Below are 20,399 nucleotides of genomic sequence, written 5' to 3'. Positions count from 1 at the left end.
GTATTCATGCAAGAAAATCATCTGACAACAAATGTCTTTTTTATTTGATAACAAGTTATATAGCACACATGGTAATTTAAATGAGCACTACACAAATATGTGATACTTATTCAGAAATATTAAATACGTATATTTCTAAATTATACTTTATATTATCAAAATGTGACTCTCATAATACCCTGACAGTTTATGACAGTAGACTGATGAGTGTTGCACAATACATGTAGGGCAGTATATAGTGCATCAATAGTGCACCTGTAAAATTTAAGACAATACAATGATTATATTGATCTTAATATTTATAATAATCTGTAAACATTAAAATGCATGACACTTCCCTATCAGTATATTTCAGGCAAAATAAATATGAATTATAGATATCAGAATGTTACATATCATAATCCCCAAACACAATATTTGGCCAACTCGTACAAAATTCCTAAGTATTGCATTACTTGCAATTGAATTGTCCTGCACAGGCTAAAACAAACAATTCTACATGGCTGCTCATCAGTGCAGAGCACTAATAAAGCTAGGTCAGAAAAAAATGCAAAGGACTGGTTGTTAGGGAAGTGCTATGTAACCTAGCAACTGTACAATACAAGGCACAGTTTGTTGTGCTAGGAAACAGGATTCATTCTGTAACATTTAAACTTCCAGCAAAGGAGAAACAAAGCTGAAGCTGCATGTAAGAACAAGGGGCTTTGCAACTGAGGGTGGGGAACTCAGTATTGTTTGAGGTGGGACTAGGTGATATCTAGATATCATTTGGTGCGAACAGACCTTTAAAATGAAATGTAAACGTGTGACTGTGTTTAAATCACACAGTAATAATCCTGTATCAGCTGTATGTGTGAATCTATGCATTTTACCAGAATGATACATTTATGTGCTTCTGTCTCATAAGTAACTACAGTATAAATATACTTTATAATGACAGACTGTATGCTGTTGCGGAACTGTAACAACATTATAAGTTCCTGCCTCTAAGAATAGACTTAGAGTATGCATATAATGTATTTGCATCTAACAAGTTCAGTATTAACTAATATGTGTATCTGTACTGTAGGATTTTTTATTTTTTTTTAAATTTTATTAGTAACTATATGCTATTAGATATGAATAATTAGTTGTTCTTTATGTGACATGCACTGTAAAGACACTCTGATGGTCATAGAATCCATGCTATATTTCCCCCCCCCCCTATGCATAATGGGCACTCCTGTAACTGTATTAATCTGTTGCAGGCATTGTGACTGTCGATTTTATGTAAATTTCCACTTGTGGTCTTCATTCAGGCATTTAGTAGACTATGCATCTATATTAATCCAGAATATACATCTGTTCATGTTTCCTTTTTATTTGCATTTTGTCTATTAGTTAACGTTCTTTGGTTGTGCATATGCATTCTGTTGTTTCCCACCAATGGCTTTAATAGGGTTGCACGCAGCACGCCAGGTCATTATAGGTCTACCTGGCTCTAATTAATGACCACCTAAACGGCATTGTATCGTCTGCTGCAGGGTATTACTCAATCCTATGTGACTTTACCCATGGAAGGCACAATGTCATCGCCCTGCAGTCCAGTTTACTGCATCATTATACCCCCTGACATTCTGCTGTAATTTATTGAAATGGCCTGTGGTGGTAAACATGAAAATAGAACAGGGCTAACTATGAAAAGACGCTGCAGACGTTAGTATATATTAGATTCAGCCAACATCAATGTTAACTACATAAAGTAAGAGGTAAACTGCATACCATTGCTTCTAGATGTGGACATGGGATATATTTGACAACATTTTTTGTTACATAGGTAGTTTTGTTTTCTCTGTCAAATACAATAATCTTTTCTTAAATGCAAATTATTACCATATCAATTATAACACATTCCCTAAGCACTATTAGCTAACTCTCTTCACATACATCTCTTCATTTTGTTTGCTCTCCTTTCGGTTGGGCATATTTATAGCACAATTTTCTGTTTTTTGGGGGATATTTTGTGTGATAACCCTTAAAATGCTGAGATTCTTCTTGATTCTGCTTGCAGCATGTTGTTTTGGTATGTGTCCTGTGATTTTTAGGAATCTGATAACACTAATATTGAATCATGGGCAAGGATGCAAGTAAGTATGTTTGGTCTAAGGACAATAACATTTGGGTAAAACACCTGTGTTTAAAACTCTGATTCTGCAGCCTTAAACTTCATATGTTTGTATGCTGGCAAGACTTGAATCCACCTGTCAGTGTCTGCACAAAGTGGATTCCGGACAGAAAATACAGATAAGCATTTTCTGGTCAAAATCCATCAGTGCACATACATTTGGAGCAAAGGGGCATACTTACACTTGCTTTGCTGGTGGAGAAAATTTAATATTGTGACAGTAGCCTAAAGGGCACTTTTTAACCATTTGTGTTTCTTTCTGAACAGCATCAATACATTCCTAAATACACCATGTACCTGATCTCCAAAGGCAGAGCTGCACAAAAGAGTCATCAGCCACCACATTTACATACACAATATCACACCTTTGGCTCCTTAGTACTGAATGTCCCCCTCCAAAATCAAGGCTTGCTGTGCACATGGTCCTGTTTGGCTATATAGTGCCAGGAGATCAGATTGATGCAGTTCTGAAGGGGGCAGGGAGGCTGAGGGGTCAGAAAGGGTTTTTAAATAGACTTAAGTTCCACGTTAAGTAAAGGAAGAAATGTCACACCTTTTAAATGAGAACTAAACCCTAAAAATGAATATGGTTAAAAATCCCATATTTTATATACTGTACTTATTGCACCAGCCTAAAGTTTCAGCATCTCAATAGCAGCAATGATCCAGAACTTCAAACTTGCCACAGGGAGTCACCATTTTGGAAAGTGTCTGCGACATTCACATGCTCAGTGGGCTCTGAGCAGCTGTTGAGAAGATGATCTTAGGGGTTGTTGTAAATTATCAAACAGAAAATGAGGTCTGTCTGTAACATAAGATAATGCTACAAGGCTGATTATTAAATTGTCATTTTAGTTGCACTGGTTTCTGTGCTGCCATGTAGTAATTATCTGTATTGATTACTAATCAGCCTAATATTGTGACATTTATATTCTATGTGTACTGTATATTTTGAATCAGTCCCTAAGCTCAGTAACAGCAGCACAGAACATTTGCTGTGAATCAGCAGAAATGTTGGCATTTAATCCTAATTCCAGAATACCACTTTAATTAATTTCGGTACCGAATGTCACCAGACAATCTGAAGTACAATTTACGCCAAGTTAAGTTTGTATAAATCATTTGGAGAGACTCAATTTTGCTTGTTAATAACATCAAATACAAAAAGAGAGACTGATAAATGACTTTACCTCTAGATTTACAAAAAAAAGACACTGGGTGTCTTAAAGAAACAGCAAAAAATTTGGTGTTAAATGATTTTCTGGTAAAAATGAACATTTTACTCCAAATTAACACTAAATCCATGTTAACACCACGTTTGTAACCCCCCCCCTTTCCCCCAAAGGTTTGGATCAATAAAGTAATGATACTTCATAAAGCTTTTCCATAGCTGAAGGTTACGAGATAATGTGGGAAAATTAGGGGACACTTCTAGAAAATCCATCTAAAAGGGCTGCAATGATTGCATGTAATTTAAATGAAGTGCAGCCATGCAACTTGCTAATGTTACTGTAAATAAACAGGACGAGCAGCCTACTTAATGCAGGATATTATTTCATTTGTGTGATCATCACTGAAGGCAAAAGTATACATCTTCAGTCTAAATTGTAAAAAGTAAAATGCCACACTCACACTAATCCGCTGTTTGAAGCGTCATGTGCACGCTGTACTCCTCTCTGCACAGGTTGAATCCATATGAAAATAAAAACTGCAGCAGCACTCCGATCAGTGTTAGTGGCACGAATAAATATCTAAATCAATGATCGGAGTGCTGCTGCGGTTATTATTTTCATCTTCAGTGTACAAACACCTTAACAGCACATTTCCACCCTCTGCATATGTGATTTTTGGCAAGTCACAATTATGTTATTTGTAACATATTAGCAAGATGACTGATCTAGTTTTGATATGGGTGATTCTCACTGTTGCATATGTAATTGACTAACAGGAGTTAGAAGCATTTTTTGGCTATGTTCTTTTTAATTTTGTTACCATTCCACTTTGCCCAAATTTTATTCAGTGATTAATTGACATTTCATATGTGATAAAATATATTGTGTTTTAAACAGTTTTGTCATTTGAACGAAGAAATCATTTAGAAATAACCCTAATCACCATCTTGGGAACCAGGAAGGCAAGACAGCAGCCATGACTTCAGTTTTACCCAGTCAGAAACAGATGGGGAGTGGAACATATACATTTTCCAGCCATCCAAGAGTTGTACAAAATCGCAGGAAATACAGAGGAGTTCAGCCAACTGTGTGAGTATTATTTTGTTAAATGAACAAAAACTTTATTATCTTTATTATCTTTAGGTATCCCTAGGTATGCTTATTGAATACACATGGCTGCACAAAAATCCTTGATCCAAGTATCCACCTTGCAGCATGTGTATTCAGTAAGTGTCCTTTTTTAAAGCTGTGTGATCAGTGTCAGACTGGGACCCCAGGAGTCCACCCAAAAACCTTTGACCAGGGGCCCACCAATTAATCTTAGACCAGGGGCCAACACTTAGTGCTATTTTTTTACTCTCCTCACTCAACCTCTATTCTCCTAGTCTCTATACTATACTATACTCTATTTTTACATCTATTCGGCCTCTTTGTTCTCAGAGAAATAGGGAATGGCCATGAAATAGGCCAAATGTTTAGCAGCATGAGGGCCCACTGACACCTGGGCCCACCGGGACTTTTCCTGGTATCCCGGTGGGCCAGTCCGACACTGTGGGGCACATTTACTAAGCTCAAGTGAAGGATTCGAAGTAAGATTTTGGGTACTTCTACCATCGAATAGGCTACTACGACCTTCGACTACGACTTTGATTCGAACAATTCGAACTAAAAATCGTTCGACTATTCGACCATTCGATAGTCGAAGTACTGTCTCTTTAAAAAAAACTTAGACTACATACTTCGGCAGTTTAAACCTACCGAGGTACAATGTTAGCCTATGGGGACCTTCCCCATCAGTTTTCTAAGGTTTTTTTGATCAAAGAAAAATTCTTCGATCGATCGATTAAAATCCTTCGAATCGTTCGATTCGAAGGATTTCATTGTTCGATCGAACCATTTTTACTTTGATCAATCGATCGTAGTATTTGCGCAAAATCCTTCAAATTCGGAGGATTTTACTTCGAGGGTCGAATTCGAGGGTTTATTAACCCTCGATATTCGACCCTTAGCAAATGTGCCCCTGTGTGTGATGGTAACCCCAAGTTCACCATCCTCTCTTGATTTCCAGTGGCACCTCATAGGCAATTCTAATAGGCCTCCAGAGTAATTCACCCGCCCCCCCCCCAGGGCACCAAGGTTTGTGGAAACCACTCAATTTTTAAAAATGGGATAGATTTTAAAAGAACTGTGCCACTGTGCCTACATAAACTATAGACCCCTTGCTAACTCAGGTCGGGCTCTAGCACAACTTGAAGATGAACAGCTTCATGAGTCACTGTGCTGTGTGCTTGTGGTCGGGGCAAATGTTCAATGTAAACCAGGAAGCTGCTCAACTTTAAGCTGCATGGAGACCAATGCAGGTTAGTAAGGGTGAGCTGGGAAATGCTAGTGACATGTTCCTGTTAATATTGGAATGTGTCACTATCACTTTAATTAATTACTTGTTCTACAGTAAAAAAGGGTTTTAATTTTTAATATTTGTAATCATGTACAAGCCATTTGGTTTGCTTTGCATTTCTAGGAATGCATTGCTGTGTTTCTGTATGAGTTTCCTAGGAATCTGGAAACCTCCTGCCCACTTGGGAGATTGCTTGTTAATAAATAAGCTAACTAAACTAGCAAATTATTCCCTGGGTATGCATGAGTAGAATAAGGCAAAGCAAATTTACAGCAGCATTATAATGCTTAACAAACGGGTTCCCTTTCAGTGCGAAGAACATGTTTCTATTCCTTTAATCTAAATGCACATTAGCTAGCAGTTATTTGCTACAAATATACCACCAGCAGATGGAGCTTGTAGGTCACATGTTCAATAAGGCATCAGAATATTCTCAATTTTATACTGATCCTACAGAAGTTGGTTTACTAAATTATGGTTCTAATTATCATGCAAAATTTGTTCTGTCTACAGGAAATGGGATTTGTCCAAATAAATGCTTTCTGTAAATGTTAACTTCTAGGAAAATTGGATCAGGTTTAGTTCTCCTTTAATGAACTCTAGTAAATTGCTGCCATTGTATTAGATGCTCTGCTCTCAGTATACAGTATATCGTTTCAGTGGGGGTGTGTAGGTATGTGCGCTGGGATTTATTTGGAGGGATTGAACTTGATGGACTTTGGTCTTTCTTCAACCCAACTTAACTATGTAACTAACTATGGAAGTATTGATATCCGTAGCCTGGTATTTTCTCTTATATTATATTTTCTTTATATTGCTTAGGAAATCAAATGTTTTTTAAATAGATTTAATAGTGATTAACAATATATTTTTAATTTCCCAGGACTGAAGAAACATTCACTTATGGAAACATTATGTATGACAGACGGGTGGTTCGAGGCAATACCTATGCACAACATATTTTACCGTTGGTAAGTGATAAAAACAGAGGGACACTAAGCTGTATATTTGTACCTGTGGTTACACTTTAGTGCATGCAAACTAAGAAATATTAACAATAAAATCCTGAGGCCAGAGGAGGCAATAACACGAATGCCAAGCTTTCCAACTTCTTTGGAAGACTTGTGCTGTCTTGGCCTGACCTAATACCTAAAATACGTACTGTACATAGGTATCTAGGATAATATAGTTTATGTAAATTACTACCTGGTACTTAACGTACAACTCTGCTGCCTACTATTGTATACTGGACTTTTATCTACTTGAATTTCATCAAGGGACTGGTCCAATTTCCAAGTTAAGAAGGAATTTTCTCCTTGGAGAGACTGCAGATGAGTATTTTGCCTAACTCTCAATCAAAATAGTAGTTGGTTTCATTTAGAAAAAAAAGTTTAAGTTGAACTTGATAGACATGTATATTGCTTGCTGCTCTCAAATTCCATGACCCTAAATTCTTTCAATAATGATCCAGTAATATTCTATTTACATTTTTATTATAATTTTATTCAAAGCACTTTTCTGACTCCATCATATAAGCCCATCTGTTACTTGTTTCTTATTAAAGATGTATACATGTTACAGGCCTAGTGAAAGGATAATACTGTAGTTAAAATTATGTCATTGTAGTTACAACCAACACAACAGAATGATGTATCTAGGAGAAAGATATATTGTAAATATTGTCTATTGTCTATAGCTTTGTCTCACCTTTCATCTAGATAGATTTGTTAGCAAGTGTTGATTGACTCAAGAATATTTATACGTAACATGGCCTGTTTGCTTCAATGAATCATGTGACTGCGTAGTTAATGCTCCGGATCTTTTAACTTTGGTTCTGGAGTCTATTTTTGGAGTCTGTTTTGTTTCTATTTTGAGTCATGTGTCAATGATAGGTTTGCTTCTGAGCCAGTCAGAACCACAGTCCAGGCTGCTCTGACTTCTTGCTCCTGCAGTGGAGTAACTTGAAAACTGAGGGCTATCACTTGAGAAATGTGTGCTTGTCACCAGATGTTCCAACAAAAGGATATATTAAACAATGGTTCATGGGACTAAAATTGAAATCAAAGGAAGATTTTTTTTTTTTATATAAGATGCTGTGTTTACATTGGCCCTTTTTGTTTCAGATTTTTCCCTTTTCAGTGATTCTAGCAAAAGTTGGTTGTTTTTGTATGTTCCTAACAATGTATATGGTACACATCTGTAAGAGGCTGGTTTACATGTTTTCTTTAGTCTGCTCAACCAGACCCAATTGAGATCCAAAGGCAGCAGGAAGCCCAAAGGAGAGCTCTGGCAAAGAAACGAGCCAAGGAACTTTTAAGGCCCAGAACACCAGAAGCAGTAGAGGGAAGAAAACATATTGATGTGCAGACAGGTACAGTTGCAAATTTCTTTTGTATATTTGGCTCAGAACCTTTCCAATTAGTCCAATGTTTTATTGCTACCCATGAACCATGTCTAATCTAAGGCATTAAGTATGCAGCTTCATACTATACACGTAAATACAAAGATAAAGAAATGTGATTTACTCACAAAAAGTACCTACTATTATTAAATGATAACTATAAGAACAGATCTTTAAAAAAAACTACTTAAGTAAATTATCCTTCCCCTTCTGTGAATTTGTTCCAAAAATGTCTTCAGCAGATATGTATCATTTGTATTCTGTATCCTTTAGAGATGTATCTAGAAGAACTTAGTGACCGTGTTGAGGAGAAAGACATGGAATGCCAGACTGATGCTTTTCTGGACAGGCCTCCCACACCTCTCTTTATCCCAGCAAAAACAGGTGCAGATGTAGCAACACAGATTCTGGAGGGAGAGGTAATGTATCAATAGAAATCCTCTGTCCATATCTTTTTTGTGTAAGATGCTCTGCAAAGACAAATGCTTACTCTGTCTGTCACTGCTCAGTAGACAGGAAGCAAAAGATTTTGTAATATCTTTGATGTGAAGAGAACAAGTTGTTCAATTTTGGAAAAATATGGAAATCTAATGAAGGTATATTACCAAGTGCCATGTTTTGTTCTATAGAAGCGCACTTATTTTCTGATTTAACCTGAGAGTTGGGTCCCAACATACTATTTGTGATAGGTCTTAATAATCCCTTTTAATACAGTGACACTAACCTACTAAAACAAATTCACAGTCATATTTTAATGGTTTAATTATATTAATCCACAAGCGGCACACTGAGAATGAGTAAGCCCTGTCAAACTGTTAGTTTGATGCTGGGAAGTTTTGCTTCTGAGTTTTATTTTCCATTTTATGCACTAACATGGGGTATCCTCTAGTCAGGGACCAACTCCAGACCAGTTTCACCATTACTGTGATGCCAGGGAAGTGGTCCATCGGGTGGAATGTTTTTCATGGACTACCCTAAAGACTAAGTATATGACCTTTAACTTTATGTTTAAGGACAGCTAGGGTGGTCTCAAGTTTTTCAGTACACTGTAGTATATCTTATTAGCATTTGTGAAGCCAAAAAAGTTTTTCATGAACATCAAACTCCCATTGTGGCAATATGTGTGTTGAGTACTAAAGGCAACTCTAATTTGTATTTTTAGTGTATTGTATTTTTCTTACACTGTCTTTTATGTTATTTTTTTCACAGATTCTTTTCACTAATAGGCTAAATACGTTTCTGATGGTGGTGGTCTAACCTTGTTGATTGCCTGATAATTCATACATATTAAAATACTACTTTATGCTGTTTTGCAGCTGTTTGATTTTGACCTGGAAGTGAAACCCATGTTGGAAGTTTTGGTTGGCAAGACAATTGAGCAAGCACTCCTTGAAGTGATGGAAGAGGAGGAACTTGCCCAATTAAGGGCACAACAGCATGCTTTTGAAGAGCTGCGCAATGCAGAACTTGCCGAAGCACAGCGTCTAGAAGAGCAGGAGAGAAGGCACAGGGAGGAAAAAGTGTGATATTTTATTGTAGTTATGATAATTAGTTTGTTACAGAATGAAGGTTTTATCTAACACATTCAGTATGTTTTAGTACAAACCATAATGTCACACACAGTGTTTTCACCCCGTGATTGGTTTTTTTTCAGAAACAAACTGCAGAGATGGAATGCATCAAAATTGTGCCAACAATAGTCTATTAGAATTTGGGTGTTCATTGTGCATGGCTCTGAATGATAATCATGCCAATTTCCTATGTGTCCTAGGTATTGCTTCTTATAGGCAATTATTGGTGGTAGTACTATGATACATGTCTGAGGAAAATTTGTAGAAATACTTTAACTTATGTAGCTTTACACTAATAAGGCATTACTGTAGCTTAAAATATGATAAGTAGAATAGTCGCTGAGGTTGAAAAAAAGACACACATATATCATGTTCAAACTTTATGGCAGAATGAGACCTGCCTAAACAGGAAGGTAAAAAAAGAAGCTTCTCCGGTTTGCCTCAGAGGGAGATAGAATCCTTCCTGACTCAGTGTCGGACTGGCCCACCTGGATACCAGGACAACTCCCGGTGGGCCCAGGAGTCAGTGGGCCTCTTGCTTCTAACCATTCCTTATTTCTTTAAGGGAATAAAGAGGTTTAATAATGGAAGAATAGAGTATAGTATGTAGAGAAAATAAGACTAGGAGAATAAAGAGGTTGAGTGAGGAGAAGAAGTATAATAGTTTGGAAAGTGGGCTCTCAGCCTAAGGTTTTCCGGTGGGCCCCTGGCATCCCAGTCCGACTCTGTCCTGACTTAATCCCTAGATCAACTTTTTACTGTGAGTTAAAATAATTAACCCTGTATCTTTTACTTTCTATAAAAGGCACTAAACTCACTTTTGAAACTATCTGTTGTATCTGCCAGAACAGTTCCTTGGAGAGGGTGACTGACATACAATAAAATGTAGATAAAGAGAGGGGGGGAATATTGCCAGCATCTATCTATATGTTTTGTTTTGGTTTTTTTTATCAAAGATTGTAGCTTGTTTGGCTGGGCAACAGCTAAATATATTATGATGGGACTATGTAATGGGTATAACAGGTTAGATTAATGGATATAAAGGGTCAGGTTAAATTTTGACTCTCCACTTGTTACCAAACTATTGTATAGTTCCCCATAGCTGAAGATTGTGGGCATACAAACTCACCAGTAATGGGAAAGCCTTAGATTATTAACTCCAAGATAATGGATATTGATTTTAAAGAGGGATGAGCTAAACAGACATTTTCAAATGAACATATAGGCCTACAGATTGTTCCTATAAATACAAAAACAATAGAATGAAAACAATGGGCTATATTAAAGTAAATTCAAACAGTATCTAAATGCTAAATGATATAATAGATAAATTAATTAATTCTAGGATATAATTAAAGAAAATACTGATCACTGTTTCAGGAACGACGCAAGAAACAGCACCGTGAGATCCTACTTAAGGAAAAGGAGACTGCAGAGAAGGTGGCAGCACGGGCTTTTGCACAGCAGTATCTTGCTGATTTGGTTCCTTCTGTGTTTAGCAGTCTAAGAGACAATGGATATTTCTATGACCCTGTGGAAAGAGGTTGGTTTTTTGGTTGTTTTTTTTAAATAACGTTTGATTTAGCTAAAGTTACAGCTAGAGTATCTAAATAGATTGGAGGAAGATGGAAATGCTCAGTCTATTCAAGTATTCATTTTACAGACTGCCTGAAGTAGTCTATACCAACACATTTAGAGAGTTTGTAACCCTGCAACCAGAACAGGTCTAAATGCTTTAGAAGATTCAATATAGTTTGTATTAAAGTTTTAGTAGAGTTGTAGGGGCAGATTTATCAAAGGTTGAGGTGAATTTATGAATGAAAAAAAATTTGAATTTCGAGCTATTTTTTGTGTACTTCGTCTAGGGAATAGTCCAAATTCGATACGAATTTTAAATATCCAAATTTATCATGTACTGTCTCTTTAAAAATTTGACTTCAACCATTCGCCATCTAAAACCTGCCGAATTGCTGTTTTAGCCTATGGGGGACCTCCTAGAACCTATCCAATTGGTGGACTCTGAAAAATCAAAGTTTTTATTGGGAAAAACTTTGAATCGAATTTGATCGAATGCGCTATTCCTTCGATTCGAATTTGGCTGAATACGGACCTATTTGGTCAAAAACAGACCTATTCGACCAAAAAAAACTTCGACTTCATTTCAGTCGGTCCTTTGGAATTCGCATTTCAATGTTTTTTAAATTCGCAATTCGACCCTTGATAAATATCCCCCATAGTGTACAGAATACAATTGGTCTAATTTCTAATCAAATTACTTTACTTAAAAGATTTCTGCACATGTATATGGCACAAACATTTCTCATATAAAATATGACTGATACTACAAAGAAACATTCAATTTGCAGGTTCTGGACATATAGATAAAACTTATAAATGTAAATAAAATGTTTGCATTTGTAATGTTACTGGTCCTTTAATATGTCATGAATGCAGCATTTCTGATATGTAAGGTGCAACACTTCTCCTTATTTTGGAGGTCACACAGTACCAGGATAATGTAGTTTACGTCACTGGTTTAGATTGATATATTTTGTTGAATTAATAAGTGTCTTGAAAATGTGAGGGCTGTTTAACTTGGAACAATATCAGAAGCTGACAAAGTCACTTGCTGATTACTTTATGCTTACCTGAAAACCTTCTGTATAATAATCTGTAACATATCTAGGTATTGCTTTTCATACAGTCCTTTCTCTGTCAGGTCGCTTATGCGGATAGAAATGTCACCTCTAGCTTATAATAACCTGTGATAACTACTGTTTCCCACAGTGGTCTGTCTGTGTAGTATAAGAAGGAATAACACACTTAGAACAGCCCACTGATATATTTGTTTGGGGTCGTTCAATGTTGGTGTTATATTTTCATTTAGATTGTAAAAACTGAGAGGAAAATATGGAGGGAGGAATAAAACAGCATGTTATGTCAGTTATGATTATGTCTATTATGTAAAACAGAAAAATTAAAGATACACTAGAAAACTAGGAGCAGGACTGGCACATAAGCATTTTAGGTTGGGTTTTCTCAACCTAGATGTAATTTTAGGGGCACATTTACTAAACTCGAGGGAAGGATTAGAATAAAAAATACGACTTCAACTTCGAATCAAAGGATTCAAACTAAAAATCGTTCGACTATTCGACCATTCGATAGTCGAAGCACTGTCTCTTTAAAAAAAACTTTGACTACCTACTTCGCCACCTAAAACCTACCGAGCACCAATGTTAGCCTATGGGGAAGGTCCCCATAAGCTTTCCTTGCATTTTTTGATCGAAGGAAAATCGTTCGATCGATGGATTAAAATCCTTCGAATCGTTCTATTCGAAGGATTTAATCGTTCGATCGAACAATTTTTCCTTTGATCGCTCGATCGAACGAAATGCGGTAAATCCTTCGACTTCGAATATCGAAGTCGAAGGATTTTACTTCGAGGTTCGAATATCGAGGGTTAATTAACCCTCCATATTCGACCAATAGTAAATGTGCCCCCAAGTGTTAGTTTTGTTTCACATACATTATCTGTGCAAAATTAGAAAAAAAATTCAATTAATCACATATTCCTGTTTTTTTTTTTAATTTTTAGATGTAGAAACAGCATTCATGCCTTGGTTAATGGAAGAGGTGGAAAATATTATGAAGAAGAATGATCTTGGCCGAACTATGCTTGATAGTAAGTTTCTGTCGACACCTTTCCCCAAATCAGTGGTGTAAGATTCTTTATATGCCAGAGTAATATGAATGCATATTTTTTATGATTCAAAATGAGCTGTTTCATTTTAAAGTTGTTTATCGGTTGCTTCCTAATTTTTACATTAGTTGATACAGTAGTTGCTAACATTCCACAGATGCTACTGATAAATGTATCAATTTTAACAGGACAGGAATTGTGCTCAGTAGGGTTAAGGTTTAGAAATATTTCAACGAATCTATCAAATTAAAAAGCAAAAGAAATAACGAGTTATTTCTGGTGAACTATTAGAAAATAATGATTAGTTAAAAATGTTTGTGCTCACCCATATAAGTGATCTGAATGCAGCTTCTGCTATACAGTATGTCTGGTTCACTAGTTAAAAACAAAGTGCTGACAATCAGTTCTAGACTTTCAGTTTTAACTCTGTTGTGCCCCAGCTATAAGACTATATATTAATTTCTCTGATGGAGCAGCTTGATAAAAGCACATTTGTGGTAACTGTTATAAGGGTAATGCTTGTCACTTGTCAACACACACAACAGTGTGCACCAGCTGATTTACTTCTTCTCCATCTTTCGTTGTAAGTTAGGAACCCGGAAAAACTCCAGGGGGCTTATTTACTAAACTCCGAATGCCAAAATCCTGAAAAATTTGTGTTTTTATTAGTATAAAATCTGATCTTTTTGTGAGGTTTTTTTTTTTTGAATCTGAAAACAGTCCGAATCTGAAAATCCAGCATCTCAGATCTGTTGAGGTTGCAATGCTGATAAGTCAATGAGAGAAGTCCCAATAACGTTTTGATTTCTGGGTATTCTGGGAAAAAATCTGATTGAAAGTGTAGTTTGTATTTTTCAGGATTTTTTCTGTTCTTTTCCCGCAAATTTGCAGAAATGTGTATTAATAAATATGGCGAAAAAAACCCGTGCGGATTTGGTCAAATTTTTTCAGAAAATATTGAGATAAATTTGGACATTGTTAAATGGGCCTCCCCATGTAGGAACCATCAATGCTGAGGAAATTCCAATTCCGCTAAACCAAATAAATAAATAAACAATAGGGGTTTAATTTGGCATAGTAGTACATTTTGTAGCAGGGCCCATGTTCTCAAACTGAACCCTTGGAGGGAATCATAGCTAGAGATAGGGGAACCAACCAAAGATGGGGGGTGGAAGTCCAAAATCAACAAGTCTAGGCACACATTAACAGGAAGGGTCCCAGCTTCCTCACTAATGTTATAAGAAATGGAATTCAAATAGCTGATAAATATCAGATTATATGCTTTTCTGAAAAAGTGCAAAATAATTGCAAAAGGCTAATCAATGAATGCTCATGAACTGTATGCACCTATACACCTAGACCAGGACATAACTGGTAATTAAAGCATTTTTTCTTTTTGCTTACAGTGATAATTCGGGATGTTGTTAAAAAACGATTAGCTGATTTTCAGAAAGTGACATCACAAGAATCTTTAGTCAAATCTCAAGGACAAGAAGTAAAATCAGAAGAATCAGTAATGCAGCCTCACAACCCAGACATGGAAGCCACACATCCAGAACTGCAACTGAAGGACCCAGAAACAGAACCCAAAGATGAGATCCCATTGGATATATAGCCAGTTTGGGGAAAAAGGTATTGGGCTGTGAGCAGAGTCTAGTAATTAAAGCACACGCTAATGGCACACCATGTGCTTCTCTGCCTGAGGAGGCAGATACTGCGCCACTCTTCCCAATATGTGTGCATTGACAGGACTGAAATCTGCACCCATAGGGCAGTGACAGGCAGAACAATTGCAAAACAATTGTAAAAGTAAATGGCTTAATGACCAGATATATAGGTATATAAATATAGGAAGAATTTGGGATAGGAGGCCAGGCATGAATGTATGACTAGAAATTTTGTAGTGGGCTCACATTTCAGAGGAGTCATTTGTTGTATTGTCCCAGTATGCACCTGTATTTTTTACCTGGACTCTTTAAATTGTGTACAGTAAAATGTGAGGGTATAAGTCAGTATGTGAACAAAACATTTCTTCTTTCCATATTTTTAATTGTAGAATGAGTTGGCTATTTTGCTTTTTCTTTTTTTTTTTTTTAGTTGAGGTATTCTTAATAGATTTTTAAACCAATTGAATTATTGATCCTCCAGGAATTGTTGATCAAAAGCTCACACTATCTCACACATGGACAGATTACATCTATAAATGCATCATTTTACAACATTTCCTTTAGCACTCCTTACAATCCTATACACTTGTTCATAGCTTTGAACTGGCCCACCAGGGCCCTGGGGATCAGGTCTTATGGTAGACCCAAAGGTCTACAGTCCAACACTGCCTGTCTATTGGCAGCAGTGGAAAAGAAAAACAGAGCTTGGGAATTGCATCACCCAGTAAATAATAGCCTTAATGCATCCATATTGAGTCCAAATGTTATGTTTAAAGGTTGCACTAGGCAACAGCTTTGTGGATGAAGAACATTAACCAAATAGTGGTATGTCACTTCAGTTGACTTTCACAGACGCCCTCAGGGGCACATTGACAGTCAGTGTAATTTATTTACATTTCATTCCTTCCCACGTCATTCACTGAGATTAGAAACAATTTAGGACACCGCCCTACTAGGTCTAGTGAGAAGGAATGGGTTCTGTTTGACTCACTTGATTGTGATACACACTGCCTTACTTTGCTGCTATTAACAGGCCATTAGGTGCAATTTATTTCCTTTCTGGATTAAACATTTACTTTCTGATTATCTCTTAAATACTAACTTGAGCCTTCTAATGTTTGCTTCCCCTGTTACAGTCATTGCTATTGAATGTCTTAATTCTGAACTTGCACATTCTTGTAGTATGTGGGTGGGAATATTAGCAGTTTAAACAACTTTAGGTAACTGCCATGAACTGAGGCATAAAAGAAAACAGTAGTGGATGACACACTGCAATTAGGTAGTCTGGATTCAATGTATGTACCTCAATATCATATGCATGTTGGTGAGATGCAAGAGAAAACAACCATTTAGTTTCCATTTCAAGAATTTTACCATGTGTGACTACTTAAATATACTTAATTGTGAGGAGAGATAATCAGGTTGTTGTGGCTTTAGATCTGGAAAAGCCTTTGACTCAGTGGAATGGACCTTCTTATTCCCCTACTGGATAAATGCAGTCCAATAATATTCTCTTCCCATCCTTTGTACTGGAATGGACATATCCACTGCCCCCTTTCTGTTTTCATCTGGCTATAGAACCGCTTGCAGAGATAATAATCACTATAACAAAACTCAGTTTTACACCTTTAAATTGTAAATACCGTCTAAACTGTGATTAACTATGTGTCTTACAAGTATTTGAATTTATGGCACCTAGGGTGCCCAATGGGTAATCCGGCCCTGCAGTCAAAGAAAATACTGCAAGGCCAGGGTATAATAACAAAATGTGTTGCATTATAAAAATAAACTTGCCGGAAGAAAATTCCCTGTTCCCATACTTAGAAAGTGACCTAGGAGTGCAAAGCATGAATCATTGCATTTAGCAAAATGTTTAGTTTACTCAGCATTGCACAGCACATCTGGATTAACAACTGAATAGTAATGAATGGGTGGCGGTGTCACTTTAAGACCTGCCATCCCATTTGTATACTTGGAAGGCAGAAAATCAAGTAGTTTCCAGGTCCCATCTTAGCATAAACCTGACTTCTGAAATGGCTGATTAGTTATTAAACTGGCTAATATAAATCCTTCAGGAAATGCAAAAATCTATTTGTCCCCCTAAAAGCAGTGAATAATGTAGTATGGTAATCCAAGTTCCAGTCAGTGGAGAGGAAGGAGGAAGCAGCATTTTTCTCTGACCTCCATGACTGTTATGGAATTAAACATTACATCAGAAAAGGAATAGGAATAATTCTATTTTATATTTTTGATACACATGGAACCCTATAGCAGAGTGACTACACAGACAATTTCTAATCAGCTATGGACATCCTCATCAAATTGAGCACTTCAAGCCGAGGCTTCAAATTAAAAATGAGGTAAAAGACTAAAATCACAGGAAGTGAGTCGCGATGCACAAAAATGTATGGGTCACCCACAGGTCCCCCTACAGACAAAGCAGAGCAGATCTGTCCTCCTCCCCCTGCCATGGGGTCTGCTTCCTCTGTAGTCACACCATTGGATGGAGGATTAAAATGAAAAATCAATCAGTTGCTATCTATAGGGCCCCTGGAAATCGCTACGAGGTAATGTGTCCAAAGTACAGGCTGCATCCATTTCAAAAACTGACCTGGAACACCCAGGCAAGCTTGCATTACAATTCTAATAGTTGTGGATTTGTAATATAAAATAAAGAATATTATTAAGAATATTCACACACAATACTTTCATCAATTTTCATTGTTAAAAAATGGCTTCATTTAATTCATAAAGATGTAGGTATATGATATGGCCAAATGTATTTATGTATTTTAACCTTAACATCAATGAATATGTGTGAAAGGCTGCTAATATTCATTCATATTTGAATTTGTATGTAAGTTTGCTTTACCACTCAACAGAATATTTGTAAGTTTGGAAAGTGACCGACACTTTCCTGGGTGAATTTATTACATTATCTAGCTAAGCTGCACAGAAACATTCCTTTCAGTTTGCAGGCAGAAGTAAGATTTTATAGCAAGTTAGGATTTATCAAAGAAGTTTAATCTGACATTGCTAGTAAATTTACATAATCTGATATTATTGTATGACTAAAAATATTTTATATGAGTCATTTTATTATATTTTAGTAATTGCACTTTTTCCTCACACAGATACAACATAAGTTAAGATCTACACTGAAAAAAACAAGACCAAACCCATAATTAAGAATGAATAAATGGACATGGCCACAGGACAACGGCTAATACAACAACCTCATTGTATTCTTCCAGAAATCCTCTTATATTGCTTTACTGTTTTCACTGTTGATACTTCAGTTGTTTTGTTTTCTATAAGCATTCAAAAGACAAATAGAGCCCAGTAAAATTAAGGCTATAAATGCTGTACTTTTTGTTTTGCTTTTTTTTGTAGCAGCCTACAGAACAGAGCCAAGTTTTTATTGGGAAGGTTCACATCACATAAGAAGTCCCGAGTGGAACTCTAATTTTCTTCTTTTAAAACAAAAAAAATGTTTATTCTCAGTCATCAGAGTTAATAGGGAAACCATACAATATACTGAAAGTGAAGAATTATGTATTAACATGCTTTCTATTACTAAACTACAACCTATCAGTCATACTGTGTTATGATGCCGATATGAAAGCTGGCGACTGTGCTGCTTTTTATATAGCTCTGCAATAAATATCTTTAAATACATAGTCTAGCAAATCTTTTTAAAACCTATAAAAATGTATAATAATAAATGTCTGGTAAGTAATCCATATTTCTATTACGTTACCCATAAAAGCCCCTTCAGTCTACATTGAGCTAATGAAAAACGTGGACATAGCCACAGGGCCTGCCAATAGTTTGACGACTTACTACAATGTACTCTATCCTCCATTTCTATACAGCTGTTCTGCTGAGCATGTGGAGTGTTGCACTGAACATAAACATGGCCTCATAATATCAAAAAGATGTCAGAGGTCTGGAATCAGCCATGTGTAAAAGGATCACAACCTATGATGCCCTAATCTAAAGCTGGCCATACATATGGAGATCACTCGTTTGGCGAGGTCGCCAAATGTGTGGCTCTCTCCCCGATATGCCCACCTTGATGCGGGCAATATCGGGCTGATGGAGAAAAAGTAGAGAAAATGGGTGGTGGGATCGAGTACACAATCAACTAACAGACACAATTATCAATCCGACAGGATTTTTAAACCTGCCCGATTGACATCTGGCTGTCTTTCGGCCAGATATCAATCAGGGAAGCCCGTCGGAGGGCCCCATACAATGGGCAATAGGCTGCTAATAAGAGCCATACCATGTGGGGAAACCCATGGCAGGGGAACTAGAGTTCACATTAAATGAGAACTACACCCTAAAACTGAATATGGCTAAAAATGCCATATTTTATATGCTGAACTTATCGCACCAGCCTAAAGTTTCAGCTTCTCAACAGCAGCAGTGATCTGGGACTTCAAACTTGTCACAGGGGGTCAACATATTGGAAAGTGTCTGAGACACTCACGTGCTCAGTGGGCTTTGAGCAGCTGTTGAGAAGCTAAACTTAGGGGTTGTTGCAAATTATCAAGCAGAAAAGGAGGTTGGCTTGTAATATAAGGCTTTGTTTGTTGGCAAATTTCCTGGTGACATTTGGGGTCGTCTGTGGGGATAGACATTTCTGCCCTTCAATTTCTGTTTAAATTCAAGAGGTATGGGATATCTGTTAGGGATTTTCGGTGCAGTTGGTTCTGATAAACCCACAATATTATATCTAACAATATTATAGCCCACACAGTCTACATACTTTAATGTAGACCACTAAGTAAAGATAATAAATCAGCTCACCGCAAGCTATGCCTGTTTTCAGTCAACAGCATTCGGTAATGCAAAAGGCTACTTACACATGTAGTCCTTTGATCCAGATGCAGCTACCCTGAGTCTGTATCTCAAGAAGGATCAATCTCAATAATCGTCTTGTTTGACCACACAGACCTAATCGGAAGTTGTCCAGCTTAAAGGGGCCGATAAAAGCTGCTAACAGACCGAGTCGGCAGCTTATTGGCCCGTGTATGGGGCCCCCAAAGGGGCTTCCCCGATAGAGATCTGGCCGAAAGTCGGCCAGATCTCGATCGGATGGGACTATAAATCCAGTCGGATCGCGGCCGCATCTGTTCTTGATTTACCATGGTTGACTAATCTCTGTGTGTGTGCCATCAGCCTAAATGTACAACACAGGCAAGGCCATTTCCAGTGTATGTACAGAGAGTTTTATAATGGAAAAACTGTGAAGGCAATGATAGAGACATGAAATCTGTATTATTATGTAATGACAGTATCCTTTAAAGCACACAGA

General features: G+C 36.9%; 1 protein-coding gene across 2 annotated transcripts; it reads left to right on the top strand.

The window, feature by feature from the left end:
* Positions 1 to 596: 596 nt before the first annotated feature.
* Positions 597 to 18,754, top strand: rsph3.L (radial spoke head 3 L homeolog). Of its 2 annotated transcripts, XM_018261576.2 has the most exons (11): positions 597 to 688; positions 2,051 to 2,126; positions 4,234 to 4,425; positions 6,618 to 6,705; positions 7,964 to 8,105; positions 8,409 to 8,554; positions 9,452 to 9,655; positions 11,087 to 11,249; positions 13,305 to 13,391; positions 14,816 to 15,041; positions 18,211 to 18,754. In XM_018261576.2, the coding sequence occupies exons 3-10, from the start codon at positions 4,313 to 4,315 to the stop codon at positions 15,022 to 15,024; spliced, it is 1,152 nt and encodes a 383-aa protein (XP_018117065.1). In that variant the 5' UTR covers positions 597 to 688; positions 2,051 to 2,126; positions 4,234 to 4,312; the 3' UTR covers positions 15,025 to 15,041; positions 18,211 to 18,754. The 2 variants fall into 2 exon arrangements, with proteins under 2 accessions (XP_018117065.1, NP_001121286.1); NM_001127814.1 differs by lacking the exon at positions 2,051 to 2,126 and having other exon boundaries at positions 611 to 688.
* Positions 18,755 to 20,399: the final 1,645 nt, after the last annotated feature.

The sequence above is a fragment of the Xenopus laevis genome, chromosome 5L, assembly GCF_017654675.1.
Source record: "Xenopus laevis strain J_2021 chromosome 5L, Xenopus_laevis_v10.1, whole genome shotgun sequence".
In the NCBI taxonomy this organism is placed as follows: Eukaryota; Metazoa; Chordata; class Amphibia; order Anura; family Pipidae; genus Xenopus; species Xenopus laevis.
Note: the sequence above shows the minus strand (reverse complement) of the source record. Positions and strands in the feature narration are given on the sequence as shown.